Source organism: Hylobates moloch, unplaced genomic scaffold (genome assembly GCF_009828535.3).
Source record: "Hylobates moloch isolate HMO894 unplaced genomic scaffold, HMol_V3 SCAFFOLD_20, whole genome shotgun sequence".
NCBI lineage: Eukaryota > Metazoa > Chordata > Mammalia > Primates > Hylobatidae > Hylobates > Hylobates moloch.
In genome coordinates this window covers 37,976,330-37,989,379 of record NW_026652295.1, presented here as the reverse complement: position 1 = coordinate 37,989,379, position 13,050 = coordinate 37,976,330, and the positions used below count along the sequence as shown (strand labels likewise).

At 43.8% G+C, this 13,050-nt stretch overlaps 1 protein-coding gene across 2 annotated transcripts in view; it reads left to right on the top strand.

Annotated features, from left to right (window-relative positions):
• Positions 1 to 13,050, top strand: part of KIF6 (kinesin family member 6) — a 373,885-nt gene that overhangs the window by 272,877 nt on the left and 87,958 nt on the right. For both annotated transcript variants that reach the window (XM_058432302.1, XM_032141106.2), the window contains exon 14: positions 11,543 to 11,651. In XM_058432302.1, the coding sequence (XP_058288285.1) occupies positions 11,543 to 11,651 (109 nt within the window). The remainder of the gene's footprint in view (positions 1 to 11,542; positions 11,652 to 13,050) is intronic.

Sequence of the window (13,050 nt, the reverse complement as noted above, 5' to 3'; positions counted from 1 at the left end):
CACACGTGTTCTTCCACTCAGATTCCCAGGATTGGTCCAAATATTGAGCCTGGAATTAGACATCCAGGCTCTTTCAGTGCTGCCACATCTATGGGCTAAAATCAATAGAAAAGACTCAATAGATCCAGTTTGGCCTGGCAGCAGGAGCCACAGTGTGCTGTCTTATTTAATGGAAACATTGCTGGCCTCCAGATGCCTAAGCTGACTCCAAAACGCAGAAATGCCAACATGACCCAGGCTGCTTTCCAAGCTCAGTGCCTGCGTCTGTCCACGGATTTCTGTAAGAGCCCATGTGGGCGCTTTGTCCTGGATGAGAACATTTACAAAACAAAAACCCCAGAGATGCTAGGTTAGGAAAATGAGTGTTTTCTGCAGATGCTCTTGAGCACCACTGTTTAGATGTCTTTTGTTATTGCTGGCAATCAGAAACTACCCCAGAGCAGCTGCCATTTTTTCAGAGGCTCCAGGCCTGTCCACTCCCTTGGCACGCCAGCCCTTTCTTCACCTGCTCAAGGGAAAGTCCAGGAGGCAGCCGCAGCAGGTGGGTGAATCAGATGCGGTTACCAAGACGAAAGGAAAACACAACCTGCCTTGAGCACTGCCCGCTTCATTCCACCCAGCCCGCGTGGTCTGCACTGCTGGGCCAGTGTGGGTTGCCCGTGGGATGTGTGATTTCTGGCATCAGGAGTCAGGAACCCATTTGATTTATTTAGATGTGGTGCTACCATTGGGTGGGTCTCCTAAGGTTTATGTGGCTTTTCCACTTCAGATTTTCCCTTCGCTCTCCTCCCTAGAGCTCCTGCCAAGCCCACCATGCTTCAGCCTGGTCCAAGCCAGCCCTGCGAACCTACTCATTAAAGGTTCCTTTGACATCTTTCATGTGGCTACTTAAGAAACTCTAAGGCAAGTCCTAATCTGAGGACTTTAGCCCAGGTGATATTACCTGAGTTGAACATAGCCCTTTAACCTCAAAGCCTTGGGGCACTAGCCCATTCCAGAAATTGTCAATCAAGAGGAGGAAGTAGGTTGAGTGAGTGTCCTTGGTCACCCCAAAAGATCTGATCTCTGGTCTTCACATCTGCAGTCACTTTGGCCGTGGCTTTTTTTCTTCCCCTCATCCTCAGATTTCATACCCTGCGGTACCCGCCCAGCAACCCCTCAAATTGTAGCTGGGCTACACCAGGCCCTTTAAAGTCAGCAGAACCATGACAGATGGCTCTGCTTACTGTGGTGACCTCCATCACCCTGGAGGTGGGGGAACATGAATGGAGGGCTCCTCAGTGATACACGCATGCTAGGGCATGATGCTCCTCTCCAGGGGAGACCATCTGCACGTCAGTTCCTGAAGCGATGGGACCAGGTGGCACCGGCATGATGACAGTAACAGTAAATGATGACATTTGCTATTATCAAATGGCAGTTGTCATTTAATTGGTTAGTAATCTGGAAGCTACCTATTAAAGGAAGAGCTTCTATGCCAGGGATGATTGACTGGCAGAGGCTGCTGAAAAGCTGTGCTGAGAACTCTGATGCTGTGATTAGTTTCGCAGGAAAGAATGCTGAGATTGGTCAGCGATGTCTTCTAGGGGTATGAAGAGGGAAAGTGGTAACATAGGGTCTGCATATTCAACATCCTTGTCTTTCACGCACCTTTCAAAAACTCCTCCTTCCTAAATCACAAGCATCCTTGTGGGAGGAAGGTAAAGACACTGTCTCCACTGTTCCATCTCATCTTTCTGGGAGATGCCTCATTTCTCTTATAAGATCTGTTAGCCCCTAACCCCATTCCGTGCATGTATTCAGTCCAGTGTCAGTGCATCCTTGGCTCTCCATCGTCGAAGCTGCTGGCTTGTCCTGCACCTGAGTTTCTGACTGAAGCCACCATTTCCTCTCTATGCCCCTGGAGACATCCAGCACCACTCCCAAGAGTGTGGGCTCACTGACATTCCCCGTGACGTTCCTATCCCTCTTGACCTTTAACTTTAATGCTACAGCTCAATAGATTATCGCTTCCTCAGCTCTGCCTTGCCTCTCTTGTAAATCCTTATTTCCTTTTCCTCCCATCAGCCCATTCATTCTACCTTCTCCACACACTCAGGGACCTCAGTTCTCTCCAACTAAAGAAGAGAGGGGAGAGAAGACCAACAGGGGACAATGAACAGTGAGGGGGTGCTGGATTCCAAGGAGACGGGGGTTTGGAACACACTGAAATGGAATTCTCTTCTAATTATTTTGGTGAGGATATTTTTGTCTGTTTCACCCAAGTCAATACTTACCAAGAAATTTCACTTCAGATAGAAGGTTATTTCAGGCACCATACAAAAAACACACTTGATCCCTGCCCATTGCTTCTCATTCTTGTATGCACCTCCAGATTCTACATGTTGTAGGCATTCATCATACTGTGGTATCAGAGCTGTTCCCTTACCTTCAATTTAAAGAGCTTCCACTATTGAGCCACAGAGTATAATCATCCTTCAATATGATTCCCACCGTGAATCATCAGCTTCCTTCCTGCCTTAGCACCCCATGCCCTCCACCCAGCTCTGAGCCTTCTCATGCTTTCAGTCCCAAACAGTGTGTTCCAAACCCCCGTCTCCTTGGAATCCACCCCCCTTCTCATTGTTCATCGTCCCCTGCTGGTCTTCTTCTCATCCCTCTCTTCTTTAGTTAGAGGGAACTGAGGCCCCACGCGAGTGCATGTCTCCCAAGGAAAATATTTTTTTGGCTCCGACTAGGAAATCATTTTTCAGCATGAATAACACAACTCTCTCCATCATTGTACTTTTGTCAATTTTTGAGCAATAGCTTAAGCAGCAGTAGGTTGTTTAGGAGCAGCCAGGAAAATAAGCTCTGGCCCACGTACCCCAGACTAAAGGAAATCAGACAGCAGGCCCAAAGGCAATAGCATAAACTCTCCACTTCCGATGTTTTTCCTTTCCATTTGGTTTCCATGGGACTCTGTGTTGGGGATGGGGAGGGCTTCCCAAAGTACCAAGTTGTATTCGTTAGCAAAATAAGGAACTGAATTTCAGGTTGACAAAAAAAGAAAGCATTAAGAAGTGGGTAAGGGACCAGTGCACAAGAATTTGGATGCCTAATGTTTCAGAAACCCAACCCCGAGGCTGATGTTGAAAGCCCCTTGTTGACTACCATTTCTACCTACGTGCTCTGTGACCACTCTCAAAGTTCAGAGGAGGTTACACCTTTGGGACTTGTAAATATTTTCCATCCAAAGTACAACCCAAATTGCAATGTCATCTTTTGGAGACTGAGACTCAGAAATTCCTCTCCTTTAGGTTTTAAGTGGTTCTGTAACTCAGCAAACCAGCAGGCTTCTGTTAATCATTCATATTTTCAGGGATCCAGTGCTGGGACCTGTGATTAAAATTCACTAAAAGCAAACAACTAAGAAATGAGCTCTAGAAATGAGCATGGCAAGTTCCCAAGGTCCTCAGTTCTGATGAGGAGCTGAGTCTGACAGACTAAACAAAGTTGGGAAGAAGATAAAATGTATGTCTTTGAAGTACCTCTTAGCTAATTGTCAATAAATTGTGGAATTTTTCTTTGCTAGCACTGAAATAATGATACCTTCAAAAGTATAGTCTTGTGTCACTTAACAACTGAGATACATTTTGAGAAATGCATCATTAGGTGACTTCATCATTTTGTGAACATCATAGTGTGTGCTTAAAGAAACCTAGATGGTATAGACTACTACACGCCTAGCCTAGATGGGATAAACTAATGCTCCTCAGCTACAAACCTGTACAGCATGTTACTGTACTGAATATTGTAGGCAACTGTAACACGATGGTAAGCATTTGTGTATCTGTACATAGAAATGGTACAGTAACAATGCAGTATAAAAATAAAAACACCTGGATAGGGCAGTTACCATGAATGGAACTTGAAGGACGGAAAGTTGGTCTGGGTGAGTCAGTGAGTGGTGAGTGAATGTGAAGGCCTAGAACATTACTGTACGCTACTGTGTACTTTATAAACACTGTACACTTAAGCTACGCTAAATTCATTTTTTCTAATATTTCTTCAATAATAAATTAAACTTAGCTTACTGTAACTTTTTTATTTTATAAACCTAATTTTTTCAACTTTTTAACTCCGTAATAACACTTAGCTTAAAACACACATTATACAGCTGTACAAAAATATTTTTTCTTTATATCTTTATTCTATCAGCTTTTCCCTATTTTAAAATTTTTTTATTTTTTTTAAGCTTTTAGACTTTTTTGTTAAAAACGAAGACACAGTGTCAGGACCATCAGTGTCACTGTCTTACACCTCCACACCTTGTCCCACTGGAAGGTCTTCAGGGGCAGTAACACACATGGAGCTGTCATCTCCTATGATAACACTGCCTTCTTCTGGAACACTTCCTGAAGGACCTGCCCAAGGCTTTTCTACAGTTAACCTATTTTTAATAAGTAGAAGAAGTACACTCTAAAATAATGATAAAAAGTATAGTATAGGCCAGGCGCGGTGGCTCACACCTGTAATCCCAGTACTTCGGGATGCTGAGGCAGGTGGATCACCTGAGGTCAGGAGTTCGAGACCAGCCTGGTCAACGTGGTGAAACCTCGTCTCTACTAAAAATACAAGAAGTTAGCCGGGCGTGGTGGCAGACAAATCCCAGTTACTCAGGTAGCTGAGACAGGAGAATCGCTTGAACCCAGGAGGCAGAAGTTGCAGTGAGCCAAGATCAGGCCACTGCACTCCTGCCTGGGCAACAAGAGTGAAACTCTGTCTCAAAAATAAATAAATAAATAAAGTATAGTAAATACATAAATCAGTAAAATAGTCATTTATTAAGTATTATGTACTGTATATAATTATATATGCAATATTTTTACACAACTGGCATCACAGTAGGTTTATTTATACCAGCATCACCACAAATATGTGACAAATGTGTTACAGTATGACATTATGACAACTATGACACCATATGGGACCACCGTCGTACATACAGTTCGCCATTGATTGAAGCGTCTTTATGTGGGGCAGGACTGTAGTTGCATTTTTATAAAAGCTTCTTGGAGTTGGAATTCATCTCTAATGGTAGGCCAGTAAGCATGGTGACATGTACTGGGGAGAAGATGGTGTTAAACTTCTAAAATCATACCATGTAGGAGATGAAACTCTCAGTAGCATGGTGGCAGAGAGAGACAGAGCAATGGATACATGCCTCATTTTTCACACCATCACAATATGCTATACCAGAAGGAAAGACATTAAGCATCTAAAGCACTTTTTCATTCATTCATTCATTCATTCATTCAAAAGATATTTTGTGTGCCAAATATATTATAGTGCTCTTGTATGCCAAGTACTATCTGGATTCTAGAAATACTGCTGCAAACAAAACTGACAAAAATCCTTGCTTTTATCCAAATTGGAAAAGAGAAAGTCAAACTATCACTGTTTGCCAGTGATACGATCTTATACCTAGAAAACCCTAAAGACTCCTCTGAAAGATTGCTAGATTTGATAAATGAATTCAGTAAAGCCTCAGTTTACAAAATCGATGTACACAAATCAGTAGTACCGCTTACACCAACAAGGACCAAGCTGAGACTCAAATGAAGAACTCAATCCCTTTTACAATAGCCACAAAAAATATATAAAATACCTAGAAATATATGTAACAAAGGAGGTGAAAAATCTCTACAAGGAGAACTACAAAACACCGATGAAAAAAACATAGATGACACAAACAAATGGAAAAACATCCCATGCTCATGAATCAGAAGAATTAATGTTGTGAAAATGATGATACTGCCCAAAGCAATCTATAGATTCAATGCAATTCCTATCAAAATACTAATATCACTTTTCACAAAATTAGAAAAAAAATCCTAAAATTAATATGGAACCAAAAAAAGAGCCAAAGCAATCCTAAGCAAAAAGAACAAATCTGGAGGAATCACATTACCTGTTTTCAAATTATACTAAAAGCTAAAATAACCAAAACAGCATGGTACTGGTATAAAAGTAGACACACAGACCAATGGAACAGAATAGAGAATGCAGAAATAAAGCAAATGCTTACAACCAACTGATCTTTGACAATGCAGACAAAAACATACACTGGGGAAAGGACACTATATTTAATAAATGGTGCTTGGAAAATTGGATAGCCACATGTTGAAGAACAAAATTGGATCCCTATCTCTCACCATATACAAAGATTAACTCAAGATGGATTAAAGACTTAAATCTAAGACTTGAAGCCATAAAAATTCTAGAGAAGAAAAACCTAGGATAAACTCTTCTGAACATTGGACTAAGCAGAGAATTCATGACTAAGACCCTAAAAGCAAATGCAACAAAAACAAAAATAAATAAGTGGGACCTAATTAAACTAAAAAGCTTCTGCACAGAAAAATAAATAATCAACAGAGTAAACAGACAACCTACAGAATGAAAGAAAATATTTGCAAACTATGCATCTGACAAAGGAGTAATATCCAGAATCTACAAAGAACTCAAGCCAATCTGCAAGAAAAAAACAAATAATTCTATTAAAAAGTGGGAAAATGACATGAAGAGACATCTCTCAAAAAAAGATATAAAAATGGCCAGCAAACATGCAAGAATGCTCAACATCATTAATTATCAGGGAAATGCCAATTAAAACCACAATGAAATATCATCTTACCCCAGCCAGAAAGGCCATTAATAAAATGTCAAAAAACAATAGATGTTGGCACAGATGTGGTAAAAAGGGAGTGCTTATACTCTGCTGGTGGGACTGTAAATTAATACAATTTCTATGGAAAACGCTATGGAAATTTCTCAAAGAACTAAAAGTAAATCTACCACTTGATCCAGCAATCCCACTACTGAGTATCTCCCCAAAGGAAAACAAGTCATTGTATTAAAAAGACACCTGGATGCATATGTTTATCACAGCACAATTTACAACTGCAAAGATACGAAATTAACACAAGTGTCCATGAACTGATGAATGGATAAAGAAAATGTGGTGTGGATTACTGCTCAGCCATAAAGAACAAAATAATGTCTTTTGCAGCAACCTGGATGGAACTGGAGGCCATTATCCTAAGTAAAGTAACTCGAGAACAGAAAACAAAATACCACATCTTCTCACTTATAAATGGGAGCTAAGCTATGGGTATGCAAATTTGTACAGAGTGGTATAATAGATATTGGAGCTCAAATGGGGGAGGTTCGGGGGGTGAGGGATGAAAAACTACCTATTGGGTACAATGTACACTATTCAGGTGATGAGTGCACTAAAATCCTAGACTTCACCACTATACAATTCACCCATGTAACCAAAAACCACTTGTACCCCTAAAGCTATTGAAATAAAAAAAATTTTTTTAAATACCTGCCCTCATGGAGCTTACAAATTCTAGAAGTAATAATAAAACATATTAACAGATGAAGTAAACTATGCAGGTAGTAAAAAACATATATGGTTCTGTTTTTCTGTGATATTGTAAAAATAAATCAACATTTTAGATAGAGAGGCACTAATAAGAGTATGATCTCATGGGTAAATCTACTATTAATATTACGAGGTCATTTCGAGCCCCACCACCTTGCCCTCTCTGTCAGGCCTGCTTTTCCTGGAAAAACTGATCTAAGAGCCGAAATGACTGCCTCTAAAAGCTGGGCATTTTTCACCCCTTTATAATCACTTATTTATCTAAGCCTCAGTTTCCTCATCTATAAAATGAACTTATTAGTGGAGATCATAGAGAAATTTAACTGAAATAATATGTAAGAAAGCGCATGATACTATCCTTGGTATAGAGTATATAAGAAATTCATTTTTTAATCACATAGAGATCATTTCTATTGGATGGCAGAGCCACCCATATTAATCAGGTTGCCTTTTTAATCCACACTCCATCTCTGCCCCCTCCACCTGGAATCTTCTTCCACATCTTCTCGACCTGGGAAATGCTGCTCCATCTTCAGGATCCTTCTGGATGAAGTTCACTTGCTCCCTCCTGCTTGCAGCCTTCTCCCACTCTCGCTGAGAGTCCCTGCCTCCCTCCCTCCCTCTCCTGCATGCTGGACACATACCTCTCTACAGCAAGCAGCAACCTCCACTGTAGATATTTGTTCGCTTTTCTTGTTTTTGTTTTGTTTTGAGATGGAGTCACGCCTTGTCGCCCAGGCGGAAGTGCAATGGCGCTATCTCGGCTCACTGCAACCTCTGCCTCCTGGGTTCAAGTCATTCTCCTGCCTCAGCCTCCCAAGTAGCTGGGATTACAGGTGCATGCTGCCACGCCCAGCTAATTTTTTTTTTTTTTTTTTTTGTATTTTAGTAGAAATGGGTTTCACCATGTTGCCCAGGCTGATCTCGAACTCTTGAGCTCAGGTGAACCACCCACCTCAGCCTCCCAAAGCGCTAGGATTACAGTCGTGAGCCACTGCACCCTGCCATTTTTCATTTTTCTTTCTCTCTTACTGAACTTCGAATTCTTTAAATCAAGGATCAAAGCTTTAACGTTCAACTTTACATCTCTGTCACATGCCTAGCACAATGCCTAATATAAATAAATACTTCTTGAGAGAATAAATAGATGATTGTCTCGTTAGCAAGGTGAGCTTTTAATCACCCTTTTTGCTTCTTTGCTCTTTCTCTTTCAAATGCATACAGTGCATGCTGAGGGACAGGAACTGCCATAGGAGAAAGAGCCTGTTTTCTAAATCCTCAGAGGGACAAGGAAGTGATTTCTTCAGTAAATAAAAGCTGTTCATTAACTTTGCAGCCAATCCCAAATTGGGGTGAGAAGTGGTATATTAGTGCAGTCCGAAGGAGCTGCGCGTGAGCTCTGAACAAGCAGAATGGGGATGGGCGAGAGTAGGGCCAGGCTGAGACCTGGGCTCACACATTGGAGCTGCCCGTGAGTCCTTCCCATGTGCCTCCCTCTGTGGACCTCAGCCTTGCTCCAAGTGGTGGCCTTGAAGTCGCTACAGGCATCCTGGCCTTGCCGTGCCTCTTTGCCTTCCGGCTATGTTTCAGCCACCTCACCTTGGCCTCCCTGAGTGGACATTTGGCAAACCAGCTGACAAGGTTATAGCCATCATTCTGATGTCCTTCACCTGTGGTCACCACAATCAAAGAACTCCAACTCCAGAATACTTTGTCCATGATAGAAGAAAAACCAATGTTATGTTCCTGATGATAAGCCCTTGGCACTTCAGGACCCCTAAGTGCCTTTTAAGCCACCAAGAGTATTAAATCCTTCCAGTGTACTTTATTCCATTGTAAGTCTTTGAAAGTTGGCGAAGCATGTAGAATATGTTATGCTGCTGGCCCCGAATTTCTTAGTAGGACCTTCAAGACTGTACCCAACGATCCCAAACTGCCTGTGCTTGTCTCCTCTGTGCCCTCCACATCCTATCTGCTCCCACCGCCCAGGCCCCAGTGCACCTCAGGGAAGGTGTGTTTCATGTTGTTTCGTGTTTTCATATTGTCATTTACTTTGGTGTTGTTGGTTGTTGGGAATATAGTTCGTCCCAGTGGGTTGCTCCGTGCACTGTAAGTTCTCCCAGGAGTGGCTGCCGCCACAGTGCCGTGGGCTCTGGCGTGGTCCTTTCCACCCAGCTGTCAGTTCACACTGTCAGCTCTGCAGAGAAAGCAGAGCCTGGGAGGGAAGAGGCTGTGAACCCTTCTTCCCTGCAGCTTAAGCAAGCTTTCACTTCCCACCCCCACGCCCCTTTCACCCACCACCCCCGCACCTCTGTTGGTGGAAGGCTGCTCATCAGCTCCCCTGCGGGGGGCAATTTGGAGATCCCACAAGCAGGCTCCAGTGTGGTCTCTGTGGAGCTTTTCTCTTCCCATCTCCAGCCCAAAGTCTCATGCCCTCTACTGCCTGTTATTATTTTATTATGTAGCAAAAGGCATGCACTGTTAGAACTGGGTGCAGACCCGGACAGGGGAAAGGTATGGAATGAATCCGCTGGCTCCTGATGGGCTCTGCTGGTGAAACATAACCCCTCAATGTCTCTCATGCATCAGGGATCATCTTTCCGTGTCTCACACAAGCGGATTCCCAGGCCTACCCAATTCTAGAGTGTGCAAGGCAGATGTGGAGACAAAGCCGAGTCGTGCCCATTTGCTTCTGATCGGAAAAGGGTGGGGTGTCTTTGTGTGCCTCACCATTTAGACATTCTTCACGGTGCTATTTTTATCAACAGTAATCATTAAATTGGTGTCAGATGGGCTAGTCCAGTTACTCACCCTTAGGATGGGTGATGGGACTCAGAGAGTTTTTCCAGGCAAGAGAAGATGTGGTATGTGGCCCATACGAAAGCCTCTGCGGAACCCTTGTACTAAGAGTGAGCCTCACTAACCCTGAACTGTGTTCCCGCAGCAATGAGAGCAAGGCTCAGCACCACCCAGCTTCATTCTCAACCTGATTCGTTTAACAGATATATGTTGAGCACCTTCTAAATGCCAGACATTGATCAAGACACAAGGATTCACAAAACAAACAAACAAAATACCATTATCTCTACCCCCTGAGAAGCTTACATTTCACCAGAAAGGATTGTCATGTGAAGCGGCAGTGTCCACTGGGCTGTGTGTATTATAGGTGTATTGATAAGGAACATGGTGGAAAGAGGGTTTGTTCTGTCCGGGCTTTGACGAAAGCTCCACGGAGGTAGAGTTACTGGAGGAAAACATGAGAAAAGGCCTCCCGGGCAAAGGAACAAGGGCAGAAGCATTAAAAAAAAAAAAATGGCTCTGTAGATGCATCCAAAATCCAGCGGTGAATTCAGCTCTCACTGAGGGGTCCCAGGCACACGTCTGCACTGACCCTCACTCTGGGAGGTGGGGAGGAGGAGAGCCTGGTGCTGGCTGTACTGACTGTGGGCTCCAGAAGTTGAACTCTGAGAACAGGGCTCAGCAGTGAGGGTTGGCCTTTGTTGGCAAAGGCGATACAGGATATTGAAGTTAGAGATGACCTAGGGACCCCTGCCATGGCCAGCTCATGGGTCTTGTGATTGAGAACCTAACTCCTGAAGAAGAGCCGAGGCCCCCTCACCACAGGAAACAAGAATGAATTGTTACACAGAGACTAAGAGCAGAATTTTCTAGATGCTATCTTTCAGTTTGGATTATAATTCCTTTAACTAAATGCCTGGAAATGTAACAGAAAAACAAAATAGGGCATACCAGGGAGCAATGTGGTACTGAACGATGGTAAGAAAATGCATTTGCAGACCTCCTCGGCAATCCAGGGCTTGGCGCTCTGGTTTTCATTTCCTCCGAGCAGGCGTTCCAAACCCCGCCCCCCATGAGTCACATGGCTGTGCAGGCACAGTCCTGCGGGGTGCAGCGGATGGCACTGGAAGGGCCTCCTCAGCAGGTTGGTAGCCAGCTGGAAGAGCCTGGGGCCACCTGTCTGGTCAGAGTCTCTCTGCTGTGGGCCTCTTGGAGCCAGGGCTGGTTTTGTGGTCTGACTAAAGTGACAATGAAATTAATAGGATCCTGATGCTGTGACTGAGGCCATTTCCCTGTGTCTCCAAACAGGAATGAGAGAGGAAATGTCATTAGGATGCCAGGAGGCTTTTGAAATCTTCAAGAGGGACCACGCTGACAGCGTTACCATCGATGACAACAAACAGATTCTGAAACAGAGGTAAGGCTGTCTCCGAGAGCAGCTGGTCCTCCGAGGCTCAGCCAGGCCAGCCTAGAGGAGATTTGCTTACTCTGTCCTTCCTAATCTGCCCAACGTAACTATTACAAGAAAGGCATAATGTTTATTCAGTTTCACATTTAATTATGTCCAGCCTGGTACAATTCTCCTTCATGTGTGAGCCTCACCATCCCAGTACTACTGGGGTAAGCAACTTTAGGGCAGGGTCTGTTACTGACAGTATCGACATGATTTACAATTCTCACATTATACATTCATTCTCATCAGCCTGTACTCTATCCATGTCTTACTGTTCCAAAGGAGGGGGAAAAAAGTCTATGGACCAAATTATATTCTTAGAACTGCAGGCACTCCAGCTGTTCTGGAGAGCAGTCCTGTCTTAGTCAAAGAAAATATGTGCACATCTTGTGACCCAGAAGCCTTTGGTGTCTTCTCCAGGCCAAAATCAGAGCAGGCAGGATTATCTGCTGACATGTTGTCAGATGGGGCTGTGCTCTGGACCCCTTCAAAAGAAGCTTACTTAGAGGTATATAATTTCTTTTAGCTAGTCTGTGAGGTATATGCATATCCTCAAACTGTAGCAAACAAACTCTATCAGATGTAGGGGTCTAGAGCTCAGAAGAAAGAGTGAACTCTCCTATGTCACATGGGACTCTGGATCCTAGCACCCAGTAAGTTTTCAAGAACTACATGTTGAATTAAAATGAGATCTGGGTTTGAGAATCATAGGACAACTCAGGAAGCCTAAGAAGTAGATGAGCTCTCGGGAGGACATGTGGCCATGCTGAGGCCTAAAGAGGGGAGCCGTAAGGGAAAGGAGTTGGAAGGGAAGGTAGAGAGAAAGGAGGCCGTGATGGAGACTGAGAAGAAGCAGAAAGAAGAGGGGGCAAACCAGGAGAAAATAATGTCCTGAGAGCCGAGTCAAGAGGAGAGCCGGCTCCGAGAAGAAACAGGCTGTCAGTAGTGTCAGATGCGACAGAGAAATAAGCAGGAGGGAACTGGGAAGCGCACAGAGATTTTGCAACTAGAAGGCCATTGGCTAGACTGCCGGGCATGGAGGAGTGAGTGAGAAGAAATGTCTTGCATTCAAAAAGTTGGTGATAGATGAAAAACATTTTTTTTTTTTTTGAGACGGAGTCTCTCTCTGTTGCCCAGCCTGGAGTGCAGTGGTGTGATCTTGGCTCACTGCAACCTCCACCTCCCAGGTTGAAGCGATTCTCCTGCCTCAGCCTCCCGAGTAGCTGAGACTACAGGCACCCACCACCACGCCTGGCTAATTCTTTGTATTTTTAGTAGAGATGGGGTTTCACCGTGTTAGCCAGGATGGTCTCGATCTGCTGACCTCATGATCCGCCCACCTTGGCCTCCCAAAGTGCTGGGA